The sequence below is a fragment of the Fulmarus glacialis genome, unplaced genomic scaffold (genome assembly GCF_000690835.1).
Source record: "Fulmarus glacialis isolate BGI_N327 unplaced genomic scaffold, ASM69083v1 scaffold37205, whole genome shotgun sequence".
Lineage (NCBI taxonomy): Eukaryota > Metazoa > Chordata > Aves > Procellariiformes > Procellariidae > Fulmarus > Fulmarus glacialis.
In genome coordinates, this window is record NW_009211745.1 from 14066 (window position 1) to 38477 (window position 24412).

Consider the following 24412-nt stretch of genomic DNA (forward strand, 5'->3'; position numbering starts at 1 on the left):
TTGACAGTGCAGCAGTGACTGAATTTGAGGCTCTTTACTAGCAGCAATCCATCAAAGCAGCTACGTCCAAGAGCTAATTAATGTAATTTATTCATTATTAAAACTTAGTACTGCTGTATCACTGCCTATACTGTATGAAAAACAAATTTGGGTTCAGGAGTGGTTATGTATTTCCATTTTTAATTTGAATTTACACATTTGTGTTGTATTAAAGGTTTGTTACACTTTTTCCAGTGGTATGTAATAGAGACATCCAAAGAAGCAACTCAGTGAAGAAGCATGGCTATGCCCTGTAGCATTAAGGAATGAGGGTGGAGGCTTCAGAAGCTTTCTTTTGATAAGCAATAAAGCCAGACACTGCCTGTTCTACCTCCTTAGCCCTCTGGACTTCAGCAGGGTCAAATGTTGGTATCTGAGAAAGGAAATAGAAAGAAAGGATTACCCCTGATGCTCTGAATGGCTAATTTGGGGGAGATGCTGCTGTAGACAGGGAATTTAATTCCCTGCTGTTAAGGAGAGAGAGCACAAAGGTGTTGTAGTACCCTCAACTCCTTTTGCTGTTCTGTGCCCCTCCCCAGTAGAGAATACATAAACCTGAAAAACAAATTGGAGATTGGGATTCCTCCTTGCCCTGGAAAATTTACCTTTTGGTGTCTGAAGTAACTAGGATATGCCTCACTCTGGACAATGAGAGTCCTATAAAAAGCAAATACAAGTATCTTTAGACAGCAACTTATTCTGAATTTTCAGTGTTTTAACTCTGCTACCTAATACTAAAAATATGTACAGTGGAAGAGGAAAAAAAAGTAAACCCTATGTATTTCATTGATTAACACTTACTGGGGATGAATTGTAAGACTCTGTGTCTATGTATATGTATATTTTTGTGTGTGTATATATGTGCACATTATACATATAACATTAAGAACAAACAAAAATTCTATGAAGTCTTGAAACAATTCTGATACTGTTTTTCTAAATATGTTTGACCAAATCAATGCAAACATCCAAATAATAGCATTTTAATCCTGTTTTAACAGGTTTTGTCAGATTTTTAGAGGGCTACTATATTGTGTTAATAACAAAAAGAAGAAAAATGGCAGATATTGGAGGTCATGCTATATATAAAATAGAAGATACAAATATGATCTACATTCCAAATGACTCTGTAAGAGTCACTCATCCTGATGAAGCCAGGTAAATAATGGTGGTAAACACTGTGTACTTCTTGAATATTTTCTAAGCAACGGTGAACTGCAACTAGGAATTTCGGCCATGGAATTCCTTCTGTTAGTATGTCATTCAAGCCATTTTATCTTAGTTGATAAATTAGCGTGGAAGAATGGAGAATGGGCCACAGGTTCTGTGGCCTCTAACCTGGAGGGTAAATACAACTGTTACAGTCTTTCAGAGCTTTTTGTCCACATCTCCATGTCACCTACATGTCAAAGCTACATTCTAGCAAATGTGCGCCAGGAAGTGTCCAATAGCAACATTGTTCTTAGAAGGGCAAAATAATGCTAATACTGGTTTATATTGTTTGGGGTACTGTTCTTTTGTTAGTAGCTCTAGCATCGTGTTAATCTCACCTGAAGAGATCTCTTGTGCCCCTCAAGAAGTGCTGAATAGATTAATTTAGTGATTCTGTGCTGTCAGAATCTTGTGAGTGTTGGTGGTGTAAAGGGTGATAAACTGACCCACTGGTAAGTTTAGCTTCTTTTTTCCTTTCTGTGACTTCTTTCTAAAGAAAGAAATTTGGGCCTTTGATCAGCAGGGAATCTTGTGTGAAATGTACAAGTACATCCTTGGTGGTGTTTTTATCAGGGTGGGGTAACTACTTCTATGAAATACCAGGCAAATTATATCAATAAACTGCTTTTCAGTCTGTACCAAGTGTGAATAGTCTAAAAGTTGTGAAGGATTATGATAAACTGATGTCAGGTAATAAATCAAGCCAATGGTAACTATTACAAAAGTTTTCACGTTAAGATATGACTGATCGTAAACCTCAGTCTCCCTCTTAGAATGCAGCAGACCATATTATCTAACCTATATATTTATGGTGTCAGCCATTTTATCTTTCATAGACAGTGTTATGGTTTCTTCGGAGAATTTGCAAGTGTATGACATATTGAAGTAGATATTTCTTTTCTTGTTCATTTATTTGAGTATAACTGTGAAAATATTTAATGCTTGTGTATTAAATATACAAGTTTACTTGTTGGGAGTTTAGTTGTGTAAGTCCTAGAGAATTTGACCCGCATATGTGGAAAATAGAAATACAACAGTATCTACAACCGCCTAAAGAAAGAGAGTATGTACACGAGTAGACACTGGATTAAAAAAAGCCTATTTGCTTTATTTAATCCAGATGCTGACATTCTAGTGGAATTACCTGTCAAAACAATTACAGCAAGATAGCTAGAGAACTTATGGCAAGAGTCAATATTTATATGTAGTTTAACTTCTGAGATCCTCTGAATGACTTCTTGGGGTCTGTCTGGTTAAAGTGATAACTTTCCCTTTAACTTGCATTATTTTGCTAGGTATCTGAGAATCTTTCAAAATGTGGACCTTTCTAGCAACTTCTATTTTAGGTAAGTATTCGTTACTAATTCCTCTAAAAAAACTGTATACTTGCACTTGCTGTAAGATTCTGCTTTTGGTTGGTGTTCTGAGGAAATAAGACGTGATCACACTGCTTGTCCGTTTTCATCTGTGTCTTGAACCTGCTTTCTCCTTCAACAAACTGATTAGGAATGCAGTCTCCATGAAGTTGAAAAACTATAGAAATATTGGTGACATGGTAGAAGGTAGACACTGAAATTACTGTTTCCACTGACTGTTCACCTTTGATTATGCAGAAGTTCTTTCTTTGGAAAAATAGTATATTTTGGGGGTTTGCTTGTCCTCTCAGTTTTTCTTTCTTGATCTCATTTTCCAGAAATAAAGCTTTGCTTTGATTCAGAAACAAAGATACAGAAACAGGTCCTCATCTAAGATATACCCTGTGTAGGGTACGTCTTTCATAGGGCCTTCTAGGCATTACCAATTGTCTTGCATACTGCTTCATAAATGCCATACCTGAGACAAGCTTCTGTGTCCCAGCTACTATTACACATGAGATTTTTGGGACAGCAGAAAAATGGGGGAAATGTGGTGATAAACCTGGCAGTAGTAGTTAGAAGACTTTAAGACTTAAAAAACAAAACCAAAAAAACCCCTCTTGCAAGTACCGAAAGGTATATCAGTCTAGAACATACTGCCTCTTGGAAAATAAAGGCTTTTTGTCACAACTGTATCTGAAGATGAAACCTACCAAAGTTTCATGTCTATTTTGTGGTTTTGCATGGAAAGGCTTTTTCACAGTGTAAAACCTGCATTTTTCTTCCATGCTTTGTTTCCCAGCCCTAATATTATACAACTTTCGGGTTTTTTTCTGCTTGGAGATGATGAATGTATACTGTTTCTGTGATCGTGTGTAGAGGGGAAAGGAGAAGGTTCTTACAACTCTCTGATAAACACATTTATCAGCTTAATTTAAATTGTTCTTGGCTGAAATCATAGCATATTTTTTGCATGGTTTTCATATAAATCCTGAACAGAATTAGAAGTTAGTTATAAGAAAACATTTGGTCTGAGGGGAAAATGGAAGAATAGCCTGAACAAGTCTTTTACTGAGATACTGTATAAAGATTCTGGTACATGCAAGATGAGCATGTAACAGACTTCATGGGTTTTTTTTCTAACGGATAAACATGTCAGGTCATTATTATGGAAATGTGGTGAATACGTGAGTTAGACTTTATCATCAGCGATAAATCTAAATGTCCAATGTTTAAATAAATTTTTTTAGATCATTAATGAATATCTAGAACTTACTGGGGGCCCAGCAATCATTGATGCCATCTTAGGAAAATCTTTGGAAATCTGTTTGTATTTCTGATTCAAGGTTTCTCCTTGGGGAAATGAATCCTAGTGGCTTATAAAATTTAGCAATTAGTGTAGAGTGTTGTCAGTTTAAAAGACATGACATGCAGAATTTGTTACTGTTGTGGTTTTTATCTTTTTATTAGTTCCATCTTTTGCTTATTCAGCAGCCACTGTCTTAGGATGCATCTATGCTGCAGTCACAAATTTGAAAACAGATACAGTTTTTGGGGACCAAATTTTTGGCTGTTTTGAGCTCAGGTAGTATTTAGACAGTAGTACTTAAATCTGAGAAAAATGAGGTTCCCTATGTATATGGATATTTCCGCTATTTTACTGTCAACAGTTTCTATGTTTGTAAAGCTTCTTTTGGAAATCATTTGTATCATTATAGAATCAGAATCTGCGAATCTTGTTTAAAAGGTTTTTTTTAAATGGATAAAATAGTACTGTGTTAAATATAAGTACAGATGGAGAGTAAGGACTTCCAGAAAAGTCTACAATTATTAATAAACGATAACTGTCTATCAGTTACAGCTATGATCTATCTCACTCCCTTCAGTATAATCTTACTGTCCTGAGAATGCCACTTGAGACATTAAAAACTGAAACAACTCAAACCCGACAAGAGAGTTTTGATATATTTGAAGATGAAGGACTTTCAACACAGGGTGGAAGTGGTAAGCCAATATGCCTAATTAAACTAATGTTGTTCGTCATGAGTACATTTAGAGTATGTTCTACTTAAGTTTACTTTTGAGAAACGCTTGGGTCTTCTGTTTTGATCAGTAGTCTCATAACAGTCCTGAGTTAATAAAAGATTACGTAAAGTGCCAATTACAGACATTTGAATTTGAACAATGCAATTTCTATAGATGATTAATCATTGTGTTGTTAATTTACATTGCAACTCAGGAGATAATTGAGCATGCTGACGTTTTTCAGCAATTGATTCTTCAACTGACTTGTAAGACTCCCAATAGGAATGAATTACAAAGAGAGTGGGAAGCAATAACTGATTAAGTACTAATAAATCTTTTATGTTTCGTGTTGGAAAATATTGACGACAGAGGAATTGTATGAAGTTAGTATCAACTTGATGTAGTAAGCTCTATCAGGAAGTCTAAGAAAAATTATTGATTTCAGTATGTATCCAACATGTTCATCAGAGTGTAAAGATGACCAGCCAGACAGGAAAACTATTTTCTCGTCGTTTTGCTTCACACTTACAAAAAATTTCCCCTGAAATTCTTAATATTGGATTTCGTTCTGTTGAAGTTGATTTTTTTTATGTCTTATTGCCCTGTGCCTTGTACTAATTATCTGAATGCTTGCCAAAAAATTAAATTTAAATTTTTTTTTTACTTTTTGGTATTGTAGATGTGACACCACTTTTTTCCTTATTTAATCATGAAATATCAGAAATAACAGTGCTAATAGTGCTAATGTTTGATTCATAATGAATACATTGCTGTAAAAGTAGTCTCAAACAGCTGTGGAGATACAACTAAGCTTCTTAGGTAGTAATAGAACACCATGCCTTTTAAATACATCACTGGTAAGAAAAACAATAGGATAGAGGAAGCCTGCTACTGTTTTGCTTGACACTATCAACTTGATATGGAAGCCAGCTTAGATGCAACATAGAATCTGGATCCGTGCTTGTATTGGCTATAAAGAGGCTCAACAGCTTCTCAGCATTACCGCCCTTATTCGTAGTCACCCGCTGTGTAACCTCTGTTGCACAGAAAATATAATGCTTGTCCTAAAGTAACTTTGGTTCTTGGAGATACTGTGAATTGCATGACTCGTCTTCTAGCTCTTCTAACCCTTTCTTCCAAGGCGCTGAAGAAGGAATTTATTGGTCCTGCTTTCTGTGCCTCCAAAGGGGACTCTGAAGGTCTGACGAGCACATAGTTAAAATACAGAAATGCCCAAAACAACCCCCGACCCAAATTCGTGCAAGACAAACTTTTACACCGTCCACCCTTTCGTTTTTGACACCCTAGAATAGACTTACACTGACTACAACTCAAAGAATGATAATGAACGTTAGGTAGGTAACTAATCATCTTTGATACTGGAACTTATTATGTTAAACAGTTGTAAATATCTATCATATTGTCATTTAAAAGTTTAAAAGTAAAAAGTAATGCTGTATGCAGTATGCCCTAAATCCTATGGAAAAATTGAAAGATAATCAAATAAAGAAAAGAGACTCCCCCTCGCAAGTCACACCTCCCCCCCAACCTGAAAAAGATATTAGTAACATGGTCATATATATCAGGATATCAGAAATTGGTTGTCAAATACTACAGTGGCAGAGATGACCATAAAGAGTGGAGGGAGCAATAATTCCTCCTCTGCAAAGGCTCTTACCTGCAAGATCTCTCAGGAATCCATACAATGGCATTGTCTCTTCCATGTCTTTGTGAAAACATTGGGAGATAAAGATGCCATAACCTTGACCCCATCAGCAGTATGCTGATAGCACACACAACTCAATTTCCTGTAGATATCAGCAATGTATCTGTTCATATGATAGAATATGTGTAAGAAATAGCCGCCTGTCATTTAAGAACAAATTCTCACAAAAGGAATGAGAAAGAGCTGACCAAGTGTTTGTGGCCAGGTTCCACTGAATGTATATACTCCTTCACCAAAATGGTTACATCAATTTTCCCTGGGCTTGTAGTAAGTTGGGTGACTAGGTAGCAACAGTTTGTTCAACAGCTGCGTTTTCACCTTCAGACTGTTGGTGTCCAGCAAAACATTTGGCTGCTATAACATTTGACGTACATACTGCTACAGTACAACTCATTGTGCTGGTTTTGGCTGGGATAGAGTTAATTTTCTTCATAGTAGCTGGGATGGGGCTGTGTTCTGGATTTGTGCTGAAAACAGTGTTGATAACACAGGGATGTTGTCATTATTGCTGAGCAGTGCTTACACAGAGTCAAGGCCTTTTCTGCTCCTCACCCCACCCCACCAGTGAGTAGGCTGGAGGTGCACAAGAAGTTGGGAGGGGACACAGCTGGGACAGCTGACCCCAACTGACCAAAGGGATATTCCATACCATATGACGTCATGCTCAGCATATAAAGCTGGGGGAAGAAGAAGGAAGGGGGGGACATTTGGAGTGATGGCGTTTGTCTTCCCAAGTAACCGTTACGCATGATGGAGTCCTGCTTTCCCAGAAGCTTCATTTGAAAAAACTAGACAAAAAATGTAGCTAATAGAGTTCTTGTCCTATTCCTTCTCTTTAAGATTCAGACTCATTCAGTTCCCTTCACCACCTTTTAGTGCCAGTTATGATTTTGGTCCTGATTTTTGAAATAGCAAAAGACTCAGGTTCCAGATGTATCAGAAATTGAATTTTTATTTGCAGGTCTACAATAGCTGCATTTCTTGGTGTCAGTGCAAATTAGGAAAACCAGGCTAAATTATGTGAGAAGGGGATTGACATGCTTTTTGTAAAGGGGGCCAGGGCTATGCATGATCTTCCAGAGCCTAACAGATAATTCCAGAGGTGACCCAGAATTAAAAAGCTTATAAAGTCCTCTTATGAGAGTACTTTTGCCTTAACTGGAATTTGCAACTTGATTTATTTCCCTTATTATCAAATCCTCTGCTGCCACCATGCAAAGATCTCCTTTCGGTACTGGAAGTATCAGAAACTTCTGCATGAAGGCACTCAAATACTACAGTGACTGGCAACCATAGAAAAATTTGAAATCCTTGTGAATGCGGAACTTTAGCATGTGCCTGAAGTTATCTGTGTTTGGCAAACTTCAAGGGTGCGAGTAGATGATATGCTGAGTTGCAGTCAAGGGAGAATCAAAATAAAGGTCCAATGACCTGAATTTAAAAGAGTCGAATACAGGTAAGCTTGTTTCTTAATTGCTAATGCATTTTCATTGTAACTTCCTAGGTGTGTTTGGGATTTGCAGTAAGCCTTACGAAAAATATGTGTGGAATGGCAAGCTTCTTGATGCAGTAAAAAATACTATTCATCGTGACTGGCTGCTGTATATTATTCACGGATTCTGTGGGCAATCAAGTATCCTTTTACTGTTGTAACCAATGTTGGTTTATCGATTTTTAAAAAGTTTGAAGGTGTGAAACACATTGAATTATTTCTTTGTCATGTAAATACTTTCAATTTTAGAATTATTCATTGGCTTTTATTTTCATTACTTTTCTATGTTTTATGGCTAAACAGGAAATATGGTTATGTTCTTATTACAGGGTCCTGACACAGGTAGACTGCATTCTCAGTGAGGCACTGTAAGCGTGGGGTTTAGTAATAAAGAACTTCAGAGGATTTTAAGGCTCAGCTGTACTTTTCACTGATATTTGAGGAAGGGGAGAAAAGCTAAACAGAACTGAATTGCTGACATAGAAATGTTCTCTTGCTAATCTCCTTTAAAACTTTTTTTTAGTAACTGAGATTTGCAGAAATTCTGTTTCTGTTGAAGACGATGAAAGAACTTCATGCCTGCTATGTGAAGAGAGTTAAGTAAACACTAGAACATCTGAAAATCTTTTTTCCTGACTATATTATTTAAAAGGGGTAAATGGGTCTATGTACATTGTAGTAGTAGGAGAAAAAGCCCAAATGCATATCACACTCCAAAGAAATGCCATCTCAACATCTTAGTTGATAAGAATTTTGTATATTACACAGACACTATATTTTAATCATCAACAGTATCATGTTAATTCAAAAGCCTGTCAACAAAATATCTGGGGAAGCAAATACAATTATGAAGTTAAGGTTAGTGATATCTTTGCAAAATTTAATTTTGTTTTTTCACGATTGTAAGGCTGCTGGCTTGATCCCCAGACAGAAAGCTAGATCTGTTTTTATATACCATTATTTCATCTGGGGTCTTACTTAATCAAAGTGGTAGCTGTGGATCAGACCACCAGCATTATGCCTGCAGCTGCTTTGTGAGTGACAGTAGTCTTTGCTCTAGAAAATTCGATGAGCAAATGTCTTCTTCCCTCTTTCTTATGCCTCCCTTCTGCTAAGGAAGCAGTGATAGTCACACTAGACATCTGATTCTATCTTTTTAATAACAAATAAAGAGCCTAAAAGAAAGCCACCACAGCATCCGTAGCTGTTTGCCTCTGGCTTTCAGTTGGTTTTACTTAAGTAGTTGCAAATTTGTCTACTTTTCCAGACAAATAATTAGAGGATGACTAATATACCTGATCTGAAAATAGAAGCTCCCAGGCTTTAATCCCAGTATTCACAAAAGCAGTATTTGTGGCCCAAGGTGAATCTTGCACCTACTTCACCTACATTGTCACTTCATAAAACAGAAATAGTTCTCTTCCATAGGTTGTAAAAAGTGGTTGATGTATTATAATGTAGATTCCCTTTTCAAAGTTCTTCAGAATGACTGTTGAAAAGGACAACGCTCTCTTCCAGCTGCAAAAGAAATTTGGAAGTGATACTCATCTCTGTTAAGGATATTTTAGTAAATCAGATGTTTCACTTTCATACATCTTTTTTAGAATTTATTTTTGTTTGCATGAAGTAAGTGAACGAAAAATTGCATGTGGCATGTAAACCTTAACTTCTCTTTCAAGAACTGTTAATATACGGTCGCCCTATATATGTCACTCTGATAGCCAGAAGATCAAGCAAATTTGCTGGAACACGTTTTCTGAAACGAGGAGCAAACTGTGAGGTAAATTAAATGTGATTTTAGGGGTTCCCCTCTGACCCCCAACAATATGAAAGCTTGAACTTGACTGCCTGGAGAACTGAAATGTTTTAGAAGGTTGTTAGGGCTTTGGTTTAAATTATGCTATTAGATAATGTTATCACAGCTATCATTACATTTTAAATTCAGATAATAAAGCTGTTCTTAAAATAATAAGTTAACTGACAGTTGTTTTTTTTTTTTTTTCCTTACACTTAGAGATAATGTTATTTCCAAATAGAGAGGAAAAAAAAATCTGATAATATACATTTAGAGACAAATGGGAGTTTAACCTTCAGTGGTGTTCTCACTGATGATTTGGTGTCTTACAGTTTAGTTGTACTCTGTTTGTAATGGTCAATTCTCTATAATGCGTGCAGCTCTGAAGTGTCATGTCTACATCACAGGTGTATTTCTGCTCGGTTTAGGGAGATGTTGCTAATGAAGTGGAAACTGAACAAATACTTTATGATGCTTCAGTTATGTCATTTTCTGCGGGGAGTTATTCTTCCTACGTTCAGGTTCGAGGATCTGTCCCTCTGTACTGGTCTCAAGATATTTCAACTATGATGCCTAAGCCACCCATAACATGTATGTACAAATTATTCTTTGTGGTAGTTTACAGTTAGTGCTGTGTCCTAAAGGAACACCTGAGAGAGTATGTGAAAACTAAATTTGCAAAAATGAACAAATTGCCTATGCATTTGTTCTTTGGGAAGCTATAATTTAAGGTAAACCAATGTTCTTTATAATAAACATCATGGCATATAAACATTCAACCATATAAAAAGCTGCATTTGATGGAATTGAATAGGAAAAAATCTGCATCTTAGTCTTCACATTCAGAAATGGAATACAAAAAACTTCTGTTTGAAGATGTCCGCTTTCTTTGTGCTTATTATTTTATATGCAAAGTTAGCTACATTTATCTTAGTATTGTGGATACTATTTTGAACCTATTGAAAGTGGTGGAAAACACCTGGGCTAAGTTTAATGGGACCAGAATACTTGCTCTTTGTAAGCATCTCAGGAAAGTTTTGGTTAAGAAGTCACTTCCAATTTGGAAAAGGGAAGATATTTTTAACAGCTTTTGCATGAAGAGGGAAGAGTATGTAATTGTATCATTACTATTAGAGAATTAGTATGTATTTTGTGAAGAGTACTTTTAAGGGAAAATTATTTAATTGACTACAGCTCATGTAACATTGTCCTGAATATATGTATTTTTTGCAGTGGACCAAGCAGATCCTTTTGCACATGTTGCTGCTCTTCACTTTGACCAAATGCTTCAGAGATTTGGCTCTCCCATTATTATTTTGAATCTTGTGAAGGTACAATATTTCATTCTGTATGTTTTCTAGTTTCTAATATGATGCTTATTTCTGTAGAGTCTCTGTGTAATTTTGGTTGTGCTCTAAACTAATACTAGCTTATAAAAGGCGTATTTTCTTCATAAATCTCATCGTACTTGGGATAGTACCTAACTCTCTAACTGCTTCTACTACAGCCCTTCAAAAAAAGAAGTTTCCCATATTTATAGACGACTTCTAGTAACTTTCACTGTTGTCTTCAGGTTTTTGCTATTACCACTTAGATGTGACTAAGTCCAAATAAATTTCCCACTAAATTTAATTTAGCACTAAAAAATGTTAAAATAGTATGGTACCATGCAAAGTGAGGTTTGTAGGCTTCTTGACACAGATGACCGAGTTATTTGAAATATTATGATAAAGACTTGTCTTTTGTTGTTTGCTGGTAGACTCATGGAAGTAAGCAGGAGAGAAAACTGAAGCATCTGATGGTAGCTAACTGGCAGTGCCAGTGGCAGCAGGGCTGCAGTACTGGGGGGGAGCTTCATGATTGCTGCAGTAATTGCTGCTGTGTGAGAGGCTGTGGTACAAAGCCTGGATTCTGGGTGGCACTGTAATTTTGGTTTTTACATCTTGTATTTGCATTGGTTTTTTCTTTTGGTTTTGTTTTTTTTTTTCTGTTCTGTCTAGTCATTTTCGGTGGTTGGTGTCTGTTTCCACATTTGAGTTTAATATATTGATTTGTTTTGCTTGAATTATATCTTACTTCTTTTTAGGCTCTAAAAAAAATCATTTAATTTATCATGTTGTAGAACTGTATTCAGTAGAAAAAAGGATCTTTTATGTGCATGTAGGATCCGTTCCTAGTATAAAAAAATGGGGAAAAGACAAAAGGAAGTGTAATAAATGGCAACTAGATAATCTATTTTCTATTTTTAGAAGCTTTCCTGTGTAGGAGTGCTTTTAAGACTGTCCAAGAGTCTGTGGAATCAACTTAGGATAGCATTTGTTGACAAGAAAATGATTCTATCTCTTGCAGCCATAGCTTTCAAAAGCCATTGTTATAGTGTGAGTCTAGGCTCACATGACCTTGATGTGTGAATCGTTATATCCTTTTATTCACAGGGCTTTTGATACAGTGGCTGCAGATGCATTTCTTTCCCTCTCTGTAGATGCTCAATATTAAGATGCTAAAATTCATGTTCCTTTATTACTTTATGTACTGCTTAAAAAAAAAAAAAAAAAAGAAGTGAGGGGGAGAAGCCTCCAAATCTGAACACCTTTTTTTGGATGTTGCTGTTGCTTCTACACAAATGCTAAGCACTTCTATCTCCAGTACTTCTATTATTTGATTTCTTAAATGTTGATGAAACATAAATCTGTGTTGTCTTATATTTTTCTATTCTAGAAACTTGTTAACTAGTAATTAATGTATTAGGCTTCCTTTGGGTTTGTTTATTTAGGACTGCTATTATATATTTAAAGCAGTTTCTATAACATAGGTTCAGTACAGGTTTTAGTTTGGATGAAGTTGAGAGGAAAGCCATACTAATATATAGAGTGCCAAAACATATGGTATATTCCAAGAATGGCAACATAATTCTAATTTTTTAGAATTATTGCAAAGCTGGGACATGGGATCTGTTGTTCCCCGTCTGTCAGTAACGGAGAAGAATTTACCTGGGTCCTCTTGTATGCCAGCACTGAATGGGATACTTTCCTTTCTGCCTGTCTTTTTTCCTTCTCTTTTGTCTTTGTCTGTTTCTTCTCTATTACCACTTCTGTTTCCTTGTGCTCGTTTGCTCTTACAGGGTTCCATTTTTCAGCCAATGATTATGCACAGTTGAAATGGGTGACTTTTACTACTAATACGGATCAGTTGTTAAAAACCCAGAACGTTTAGATTTTCTGTCTCTTCTGTTCTTAATTGTACTAGTTATGAAGAACTGCCTGCTGTTGTTACGGCTTCCACTTTTAATTTCTGTTATATATACATACATGTATACGTGTATGTATAAGGATTACATTCATTTGTTAGTGAAAATGGTAATGTTAACTTGCTTTTCTGTTTGCTAAAGGAACGTGAAAAAAGAAAGCATGAAAGGATTCTTAGTGAAGAACTTGTTGCTGCTGTGACGTATCTCAACCAGTTTTTACCCCCAGAGCATGCAATTATATATATACCCTGGGATATGGCCAAATACACAAAAAGGTAGAAAAGATCCTTCTTTGTACTAGTGCTCTTAGCCACAATACAAATAACTGTATGCTACTGAGTGTCTCTCTTTTCAGTTGAACGTAGATTAGGAACGATGGGAGAATTTTATTAAGATCTATGGACAGAATAAAACCTCAGCTTTTTTAAGGCTTTTTAATGTTTTCTATGGTTTCTTACCAAAGTGGAGCAAGACCTGAAAACTTTGAAATTCTCTGCAAAGGAAAATTTTAGAGAAAAACCACAAAAAAGCCATCAACATTCACTTTTTATTTTGAATTATTCCAAACACTGCATTTTGTCAGTTGTTCCATTTCAATCATTGAATTTATTGATTTACAAAATTTTGGAAAACAAGGGGTTTCGTATCCATCAATCTTTTCCATTTCCTCTTCCAAAAGGAAATGAGGGCATTAATTTCAATGTTATAAAACATTTAGATTATTAGAAGCATGTATCTTAGAAAGGCAAATAAATTCTGTAACTTTTTATTCTATAATTTTGGACAATAGAATGCTGTACTAAGATCACATGAAAAGGATGAATATTTTCCTAAATGTAGAAACATTTACAAGGCACAAACGTTTTAAATCTACAGGTATAGATTGCTATTCTTAAGTAACACACAACTCAGTTGTAAAGTTCTCTGGCCTGCATATGTCTACTGTATCTTATAATGCCAGACATTCTAGAAGAATGACAAGAGTTGTTGGATCAACTTTCACGTATCCGTTACTATATCAGTCTGAGCAAAAGAATGGAAAAACTGGTATGGTTCAAAGGGCATGAATGTAATTAATGTTTGTCAATTAAAATTTTATGAGAAAAGCTTTGGAAAACAATCCTTATTCACTGTTTGAGATTACAAGTTCGTTGATATGGTTGGTCATGTAGGTATGAAACTGTTACTTTAAATTCGACGTGATTTCACGCTACATTTTTATTCTAAAATGGCATTGTGTACAGTTAGGTTTATATTCAATTGTTTTTGTTATTATTAAATAGCAACTCTCAAAATAAGGCTAGATTTCCTTTCAGAAGATATGCTAGGTGCAAGTTCTTGGGTTTCATATGGAGTGCTGCTGATGAAGCTTAGTGGTCTGTCCCATATGGGAAATGATACTAGGTGATAAAGGATTCCCCCTTCTAGCTTTAAGCTTGAGGTATATTTATATACATATCCACCCTAGTACAGATACAAAAAATACCTGAGGGCTTTGAACAAGATTATTTATGCAAGCAAGAGGTATTTAAGAATGGAAGATAATGTATATGTCTGCCTAAAGAATTGACGGTTTCAGGAGTACTGAGAACGTGTTTGCTTTAACATGTAGTTTTGAAGTAAGTTTGCTGGAAAGTAGTACCAGTGGAAATGTTCCAAAATATTGCTTCCATCTCAGTATAAGCAATCTTTAAAAAATAAATAATTGTTTTTGTTACTTGAAATGTAAACACTAATAAAAACTTTGAAAATAAAATCATGAGTAAACAGAAGTTAAAATCCCCGACAATGAACGAATGGATGCCCCGATCTGAGCAGGAGTTTCAGGACATTATGAAGGCCAGACACGGAAACAAATGTTACTGAAACAGCACCGTGCAAATAAAATGAGGGAATATGATTTAGCATAATCATATATCCTTTTCTGCCTCATTCTTATTTTGTGAGTCACAGAAAGTTTGGTAGAGGAAAATTAGTGTGATGTAAAAGTCCAGGAGTTTTAGATTTTTAATGTCTTCCACTTCTAGTTTATGTAATATGTTTTATTAAAAAGTAAACAAAATTGCTCAGATTTGGTCAGTGTCTGTTTCCTAAGTCTGTAAAATATAAGAAAACTATAGATATAATTACTGGTGGATAAATAAAGCTGTGATGTGAGTCCTCCTTTAAATGATTTTTGTTATTAAAAAGACTTTCCAAGCAGTGAAAACTTTTTTAGTATTAATGTATCTTGACTGTGTATTTTTTTTTTCTCTCCTCAGCAAACTTTGCAATGTCCTTGATAGACTGAATGTGATTGCAGAAAGTGTAGTAAAGAAGACTGGATTTTTTGTAAATCGACCTGATTCCTACTGCAGTATCTTGCGGCCAGACGAAAAGTACATATAATTTAATTGATGCATAATGAATAACAGCTATTTCTTGGAGATTTGTCTGGAATTTCTGTCTATTACATTATTTCTTATTTTAAGGTTTAAATTAATATGAAAAAATATAATTCGTTATTAAGTTATAGCTAAAAGGATGCAGTCAGAGGCACATGCTAAGAAATACTAATACACTGAAAGAGTACAATTATGCTGCTGCTGTTCTACTTATAATGAATTCTTACTTCAAACCATTATTTGTAACTTGTAATCTGTGCTATGTGTGTTCATATATAGTGGGGGGTTTTTTCACCTTAACCAAAAGAATCCTAAATTTGGGCTAAATTTAACAAAGCAAACAACATTTGGAATTTAATAAATGGCTTCTTTTGAGGCATACTAATAAGGTGATTATAATCTAAATCTAAATGTTACCGAGTCTGATGTTTTCCAATAGATTTTATGGTATTCATATGTACAAAATTTAAAACTTTTTTTAAAAAAGCTGTATTTGGTTAGACTGCTGCAGAAGTGATTTAATCAGCTGAATTCTCTCAAGTCCGTGAAAATCCAGAAGTAAAATAACTTCACATTAAAAGTTCAATAAGTTTTTGATTCAAGTTTTCATGTTAGGGATCTAATTCATCACTACCCAAATGGGCGTTCATATTTTACATGAAGAGCATCTTTGCCTTTTTAGCCTATCTTCATTTAGACACAATCTGAGCTAAAACTCTCATAGGCTCCCTTAGAGTTTTTCTCTGCCATACAGTGCAGCAAACATGGTGACTGTAAACTAGCAGGAACAAGATCAACACATCTGTGTAATGCTGTGTTCTGTAGAGAGAGTCTGGTGAGTCTCAAATGTGGTATATAGGCTTGCCATAGCAGTGCTCTGATCAGGCTAGGTAACCCTACTAACTTGAAAATACTCAGTAGTTCAGGGTTTACTTGCACCGAGCGTAACTGCTCCTCTACCTCAAAATGTCATTAATTTCTGATTCATGTTCTCTGCCTTTGGGGTACAGTTAAGGCCTACACAATTGCAAGACCAGGACAATATGCATATGTATGTATCTAGCATGTATGCCTAAAATCAGTATGGGAGGGAGATTTAAATCAACCAGCTTGCGCTACAGTGTATGTTATGCCTTTACTTTCCAGTCGTTGGCATTGTACCTACTTCAATTTTCGTGCACTCAAGACCCAGTCTAGCAACACTTGCGTTGCTCATACTCTGTTTTATGGGGAGCATAGGAAATATTTTGTATGGTTTTGGAATATTTCTACTTTAAGGCTAGATTTTTTTTTTTTTTTTTTTGCAACATGGTTTGAATACAACATCTTACTGCTGCATAGAGCTTTCACTGCTTTCTGCTATTCAGGGATATCAATTTTGCTTCGTGGCAGGTTTTTAATTGTCACCCTTTTTTCACTGAGCAGGTCAATACATGGTATGATCTGTTATTTTTTTAAATTATTTGTAAGCCATTCTGCTTTGTTTCTCTTTCAGGTGGAAAGAACTGGGAGGTTATGTTGTTTCCACTGGTCGCTTGCAGGTACTAAGATACACTTTATTAATTCATAGTTATAGTGATGTAGAACAGCACTCCCAAAGCACCAGTGAGCCATTTCACTTAAATACCTGATAGGTGATTCACAGAGTGCTCTTAAATTAATATTTATAGTAAACAGCATTATTGCAGTCCATCCCAAAAATCCAATTGGGAAATAGGATTTAAAGTTCTTGCGTGGTACCGCAAAACCTTATGCTGTTGGAATTGTATTTTTGCTGGAGGTAGTCTGAGAAATGCTCGTATTTTAAACTAGTTTCAATTACTATTTAGTCTGTAGTGTTACCAGTGCAGTGAAAGTTAAAACAGCAGCATTTTAGCAAACTTCATAATATAATGTTATACAGAAGAGGTGAGGAATAAGCATACTTAAGCCTGGTGACATATTCATACAGATGAAAATGGGTTATTAAAAGCATTTTCACCAGTGCTAAATATTCTGTACGTTGTTACAATTTCCATCAATAAAAGAAAATAAAACTAGAAACACTGCTTTCTGTAAGGTCAGAATTCTAAGTGCTGACTAAACTGTAAACCATACAGTTCCAGATTTATACCTGAATGTTATGATTATATACTCTGAACACAGGGCATATTCTTAAGAAGCATTAGTTGCTTTTGACTTGCCATTTATAATTTTGCAGTTCATGTAAGTTAGAAAGCATGTGACCATTTCTTCACTAGCTGATCACTGGAATATGTTTGTTGAGGGCAGATAAACAGTGGAGTAGGTAGAATTTGATCTGTTTTAAAATAAAACATATCAACACTAGTTAGATTTTTTTTTTTAATGTTAGTCTTACAGGTTTACCTGTATTAGGGGAATGATTATTTTATCTATCTTTCAACTTTAATCATTTGAGGTAGTTACCATTGGCATACATGTAAGCATTTGGATCACAGTTCATCTTGGAATAGACATCTCGTGAGTCACACCCAAAAAGTGCTTCTTTGTTAAGGCAATAAAAGTTCAGTTGACTAGCTTGGATGTAGCCATATATATTCGAGCAGAAGAATCCCCTGTGCTGTTATATTAAAATGTTTCTTGCAACTGTTCATATTATAAAATAACTTTGTGTGCATTACGGAATTGAAGAATGGTGGTGCAAGCAGCATAAAAGAATATGTGCATGACTGTGGTGATAATAATCGTAAGTGTAGTAATTTGTTAATTAAGAAAAATCTCTTATTTGGATTGCTTTACCAGACTGGAGTTCTCCGAACCAATTGTGTGGACTGTTTAGATCGCACTAACACAGCCCAGTTTATGGTGGGAAAATGTGCTTTGGCATACCAACTCTATTCATTGGGATTGATTGATAAACCAAATTTACAATTTGATACAGATGCTGTTAGGTAAGATATATTAATAAAGTGTATTGTGGCTTTATTTTTTGATTTTGTGTCAAGAGATTTAGGAAAATTATGTCTATGTCAAAAAAAAGTGCAATTCTTTCTATTGGAATGATTTAATAATGTTTATTCATCCAAGTTTAAAAAAATCTTCTGTATTTGAAATCTTCTTGAGAAAATCCAGTCATGCTGAAAATTTGCTCTTCTGGAAAAGTACCAGGCTTCTTACAAGATAACTGCTTGACTTCATTCTCTTTATGTGCCTAAACTTAAAGCTAAGAGTTTTCCTTTTAAATAAATGTAACAAAAAACCAACCCCAGACTTTTACACTTACTTCACTTGCATGAGGCAAAATGCTGACAAAAAATGAAAACTGAAATAAGTACATGCTTTTATGGAGAATGGCAAACTGATATTTGTATAGAAGTACATCTTACCTTGCTCTTTCCTACTTGTCCTTTGGAAAAAATTTGTGCTTTTTGAATTATTGAAGAAAAATTTTCAGCGAAGTTGTTCTCTCAGATCAAGTATCAATGATACTTACTCAAGCATCCTCAAACCATTTAAGAAAACCCGGCATTTAAATTAAAATGCTTTGGGGGTTAGGGGGAACTAAACTACTCAACTTGTGAATATGCTTCAGAAATTAATGTAAGAGTCCTTGAGGTGATGTGTTTTTATTCCTTAAAGCTGTTGTCGTGACTGTGAAACTTATGGCTTTATTGCTGGTTTTGACTAGTTGTTTGATAGTTTTGGAACGTGGAGACGTAACTCATGTTTAACAAAAAAGACAAAGTACTCAGTCTCCCCTCCCCTTTACTCGAGACATACCTTCAGCTCCTATTCTGTCTCCCCTTAGCTTCCAGCACTTGCCTGGTGCCAGGAGCCAGTATGTGCCACAGAAAGAACCTCACTTGCAGCATGTTGGCTCAGTGTGCAAGCGGTGGCTCCTGGCCTCTGCCTGATGGCCAGGGAGAGCACCTGCTGGTTGGCTTCCTTGGAGTGCTAGCAATGCCTCTCATCCACCATGTCCCAGCTGCTGGGTGCTGCATGTTTACCTCTGGGAACAAACAACTGCTGCTGCAAATACCAGTTGCTGTGCAGCTTCCTGGGGGCTCAGCCATCAGGACTCTTGGGTTCTAACTAGAGGGGATCGGAGGTGGACAGGTCTCTCATATCCAGTCTCTGTGGTATCCTCTACAGCTACCACTTACTTCAGCACCTCAGGCTGCATTTTACGATCTTTCCGTAGGCTTTACTATCTCCCCCCTTCCCACCTCTATTTTGGGAACCCAAATTTCCTCTGTTGCTTCCTGCTGTGATAGTCCCATGTTTCCTGTCTATCTTCTCTCCCTCCTGTTTCCCACCCAAATTTCCATCCATTTCCACCCGACCACCCAAATTTCCGTCTCTTACCATCATCTCTTAATATTATAGTACTTGCTTTCCCTCTGATTTTCCTGATACCTTATTTCTCATTATCTCTCTGAAATGTAGCTATTAGCCTGGCATAAAAGGTTACTTTTATCTGGCCACATTTGACTTATTTTTTTTCTTCTCCACTGCACTAGATGTATGCCTGTTTGAAACAGATTTTGTCATCTGTTAAGACTTGTTTCTGAATTACTGTATTCAGAATAATTAAAAAATCCTGCTCCATAATGCAGCAAATTCTGAAGACAGGCATGTGCTATACTGTCTCTCTGTTGTGCAGTCTTTCACTTTGACCTCCTGCATTCTTGTTCCCTGCATTGTCTCACATCAAGTATCTGCTTCCTGCATACTCTGCCGCTTCATTTACACTATTCTAACTGGCCAAAGAGGGTAATCTGTAGCGGTCTGTCTTCCTTAATTTAGCTAACGTTTCTGAAAAACTAACTTTTTTTCATCACGTTCTTCGACTGTCCTTCTTATAATTCTGATTTTTCTCATATGGTCTCACTGGCTGGCTACAATCCAGAATTTCTGTTGAACTAGATTTCTGAAGTCAGCATTTTATTTCGTCTTGAACAGTCTGATTTTGTGTAACGCACGATTAATTTTCTTAATGACTTTGTTGCACAGGACCATTTCTGCAAGCTGTATTTCTTAGGGATTCCTTCAGTGTAATTGTTGTCCTATCTAGGAAGTTTCCTAGACAAAGTGTACCTTAGCAGCTTATTTTATCATGTGTAGTTAACTTTTCTCTCTACAGAAGACTAGTCTTTGTTTGACTGCAGGCTTAATATTTTGAGGCTGTGGAAGGGTAATTTAATTCTACAAGTCCTTTCCAAATCAAGTGGATCAATGTCCTTAATGAATTTAAAGTTGTCTGCTTTCTGTGAACCTTTATTGCAAGGTCATTGGAACTCTATTCATCAGTCTCCCATGGCTGACTGGGAAATTTTTGAGAGGTATCATCCTTTTACCTACCAGTTTTTTGCCTTCAATCAGTTTTTTAGCTTTTAGTTGATCAGCATTGTTGTCTTTTCCCTTCTATTAAAAAGAAGAAAAAAAACCAAAACACCACTCACCCCAAAACACCCACACAAACCAACCCACCAAACCCAAAGAAACAAACAGGAGATTCTCATACATGGTATCATGAGCTCTGAACAATTTGTGTGGAGGAAAGTGGGTTTTGGTTTGTTTCTTTTGTTGTGTTTTTGGGTTGGTTTGGGGTTTTGGGGGGGGAGGGGAGGTGTTTGGGGATTTTTTGTGGTTTTTTGTTTGGTTGGGTTTTTTTTAAGTTAATAAGCAGGTGTTTCCTCCTAACTGATCTTTTTGTACCTGACCTTGGGCAGAAGATTTGCTGGACAGCTGTATGTTTTTAGAGACATTGATTTTGCTGCTCAAATAAGTGTTCTTCATCCAGAACCTTTTGAGGAGGACTTCAGTCAGATGCTTGCTAGGTTACTTATGCAGTACTATCCCTTTATTGGAAACTTTTTTATGGGAATGCTTTTGTGGTGTTGGTGTGGCGGTGTTGGTGTGGCGGTGTTGGTGTGGCGGTGTTGGTGTGGCGGTGTTGGTGTGGCGGTGTTGGTGTGGCGGTGTTGGTGTGGCGGTGTTGGTGTGGCGGTGTTGGTGTGGCGGTGTTGGTGTGGCGGTGTTGGTGTGGCGGTGTTGGTGTGGCGGTGTTGGTGTGGCGGTGTTGGTGTGGCGGTGTTGGTGTGGCGGTGTTGGTGTGGCGGTGTTGGTGTGGCGGTGTTGGTGTGGCGGTGTTGGTGTGGCGGTGTTGGTGTGGCGGTGTTGGTGTGGCGGTGTTGGTGTGGCGGTGTTGGTGTGGCGGTGTTGGTGTGGCGGTGTTGGTGTGGCGGTGTTGGTGTGGCGGTGTTGGTGTGTTTGTTTCTACCCTCCTTTCCACTTCTTAAGGACTTCTTTCTTCTCAGGCATTACAGTGTATCACATGCAGATGTTTGAGTTACTGTGTCTTGCTATACTGATGTGAAATATGTTTCCACAGGTTTGGTGGTTGGGGTTTTTTTTTGGTTTTGTTCTGTTTTGGTTTTTTGCCTCTTAACTAAACTTTCAGCCTCTTAGCAAGACGTCATCCTTGTAATTGTCTTGCTCAAGCAAGGCCATAATCTCCATTTCCAAGAAGCACTTTTCAATCTGTTATCTTTTAGACTGGATGTCATCTCCTTAGGATAGCCTTGTTTTCTGAGACTGTTGCCTTGTTTTTGTCATTGATGGGGAGCATCTTGATAACTTTTGCTATTTGGACTGCTCTCAGTGTGGAGTCTGCTGTTAACTTCTTGATGCTAGAGGACTGCCTGCGTTGCTTTTAGTCAGCTCTCCTTGTTCATCTTAGCAGCCAATTCTTTCTACCTTCTTCTTACATCGTATTTTTCCAGCTCCAGCAAATGGTATCTGACTGCCATTCACATTTCTTACAAGTCATGTTTATTCAGTTTGTACCTTTGAGCCATCATTATTGTAACTAGGGAAATTTTTGGAAAGTTACGCTAACTTCATTCTCAGTGGACTTGACAGAAAACATAGCCTTGAGATATTGACGTGTTCTGTCCCATTTAGTGTATTTAAAATACCTTAATTTGTGATGGTATACAGTTTGTTTTCTCCCTGTGGACTAGTAATCTCCCTGTTAATCTTCTCCCTGAATCTACAGAAGTGCATATTCTGTAGTGTGAATGCATTCTGATATGTTATAAATTAGTGAAAATCTTACAGTCTAATCCTGCTTAGTAATTATTATATCTGAATAAAATTTCCACATATTTATCTGAATAAAGAATAGAGACATAGCTTTAAATTTCAGTGTTTGTAAGTTAATAGCATGTTTTAATGAAATACTTGGTTTTGTAAACTGGCAGAAGTACTTAAGAGAAGAAAATGTATTGCTTGTTAAACAGAAAGACTTTATTATTACAATACTTTATTAGTAGTTTGGTAGATGACACATTTTGCTTTCCTTTAGATTATTTGAAGAATTATATGAAGATCATGGAGACACGCTTTCTCTGCAATACGGAGGTTCTCAGCTTGTCCACAGAGTAAAAACCTATAGAAAGATAGCTCCATGGACTCAGCATTCCAAAGATATTATGCAAACACTCTCAAGATATTATAGTAACGCTTTCTCAGGTAAATTTAATTTTAAGTGCTTTCTTTTAAGCCATTATTTAAACAGCATCTTACTAGTGATATTTCAATAATCCATACTATGATCTTACGACAGAGATCCTCTATACTATAATTTCCAAATAATTCAGTAAAATCTGATGGATATCAAATGGGTATTCTGATTTGATTAAGTATTTTATACCCTATGCAAATGCATGTTGTATCATGCAGCCTTATTTGATAAAAGTTAGTGAACTGATGTAAGAAGTATTTAGAAAACGTACACATGTGGTACTGAAATTGCCAGTGACATTTGTAGATCAATAGAGAAGCAGGTAGCTGTTACAAAGCTGTTAAAATGATGGCCAGAGTGGCTTCAACAAATATAAGGAAACTGGTAAATCTAAATCTAAACACAAGCAGAAGTCTTCGAGTATTTCTTGTGATGTTTCTGGGGACTTCAAACAAAAAGCAAGCTCTGATGCACATAATTGCTTTGTATGAATAGAAGCTACTAACTGTTGAATCTGTGGTAATTTTTTAATCTTCTAATTTTAATTAAATCAAAAAAGCAAGGTCCACCGATTAAATAAGCTATTTTTTGAGTTAAATAAGTCATAAAATATTAGCTTACTCCTTCACTAGCTCGCATCAGTCACTGATACTGTTCTACTTTGTTCTGGACAACATTGCTAAGAGAAAACCTCTTTGAAAAATGCTGAGCCATACCTTATGCAAAATAATGGAAAAAAATGCTTAGTGTTTTTAGAAGTCATGAGAAAGATCTAAAAGAATAATCAAAGGACAGTCTAAGGCATGCCAGGATGACAAACATTGAGTGCTGCTGTGTTCTAAATATTGTGTCAGTCCTCTACTACTCTCTTTCACAAAATCTGCATAGCCAGGGAAGGAAGTTGCTTTTTTTTTTCCTAGTAGACTGCAGTTATTTAGAAACTATGTGAACTTTAAAACAGTGAGTTGGACACTGGCTAGAAATACTTCAGTAATCTCTGGTTTCTTTGGCTGAAATTGTTGCTTTTGTGTATGTAACAAAATGTGAAAGCACAGCATTTAAAGTACTGTTTCTGAATGTAATTCAGGTAATTTGTGTATCATATTTGCCCAAATTAAATGAGAAATGGAGAGCTTATTTATTTCAGTGACATGGTCTCTTACTGTTTGCAGTGGCAATAAGGTGTGGCTTCATCAATTCTTATGAACAAAAGGAAGGACACTTGCAGTATCACCTGTACTGATAAGTACAAGATGGAGCAAATCTCTGAAGCTGTTCACTTTTTTGCCAGCCACTTAAATGGTTAGGTGGAAGCTTGAGCAAAGTTCTAGATCCACTTTTGGGGTTGTGGTCTGCTTGCAAGGATAGTCAAGATATGCATGTGTTTTAGTAATAAAAGAATTTGTTCTGAAAAAGATGTTACAAAAAGAAAGAATACAGAATGAAAAAAGTCCATCTTGTCACCTGGGCGAACTTGTAGCTGAGTACACAAACAGATGTTGGTCTTTACTGAAGTCAATAAGAAAAATGAAACTTTCATAAAGGTACTGCACACTTTCCCCAATTTACTTATGGTTTTGGTATTTGATCCCATTTGAGCCAAATATTTTTGGTGCTTTATGCATTCATAGAATCATAGAATCATTAA

At 36.2% G+C, this 24412-nt stretch overlaps 1 protein-coding gene across 1 annotated transcript in view; it reads left to right on the forward strand.

Moving 5' to 3' along the window:
* Window positions 1–22772, forward strand: part of FIG4 (FIG4 phosphoinositide 5-phosphatase) — a gene marked incomplete at its 3' end in the record, with an annotated part of 27620 nt that extends 4848 nt beyond the window's left edge. Inside the window, exons 4-15 of the mRNA XM_009577652.1 lie at window positions 1041–1197; window positions 2547–2597; window positions 4462–4610; window positions 7862–7990; window positions 9529–9629; window positions 10073–10235; window positions 10878–10975; window positions 13033–13166; window positions 15153–15269; window positions 16771–16816; window positions 18039–18187; window positions 22606–22772. Of these exons, the coding sequence (XP_009575947.1) occupies window positions 1041–1197; window positions 2547–2597; window positions 4462–4610; window positions 7862–7990; window positions 9529–9629; window positions 10073–10235; window positions 10878–10975; window positions 13033–13166; window positions 15153–15269; window positions 16771–16816; window positions 18039–18187; window positions 22606–22772 (1461 nt within the window). The remainder of the gene's footprint in view (window positions 1–1040; window positions 1198–2546; window positions 2598–4461; window positions 4611–7861; window positions 7991–9528; window positions 9630–10072; window positions 10236–10877; window positions 10976–13032; window positions 13167–15152; window positions 15270–16770; window positions 16817–18038; window positions 18188–22605) is intronic.
* Window positions 22773–24412: the final 1640 nt, after the last annotated feature.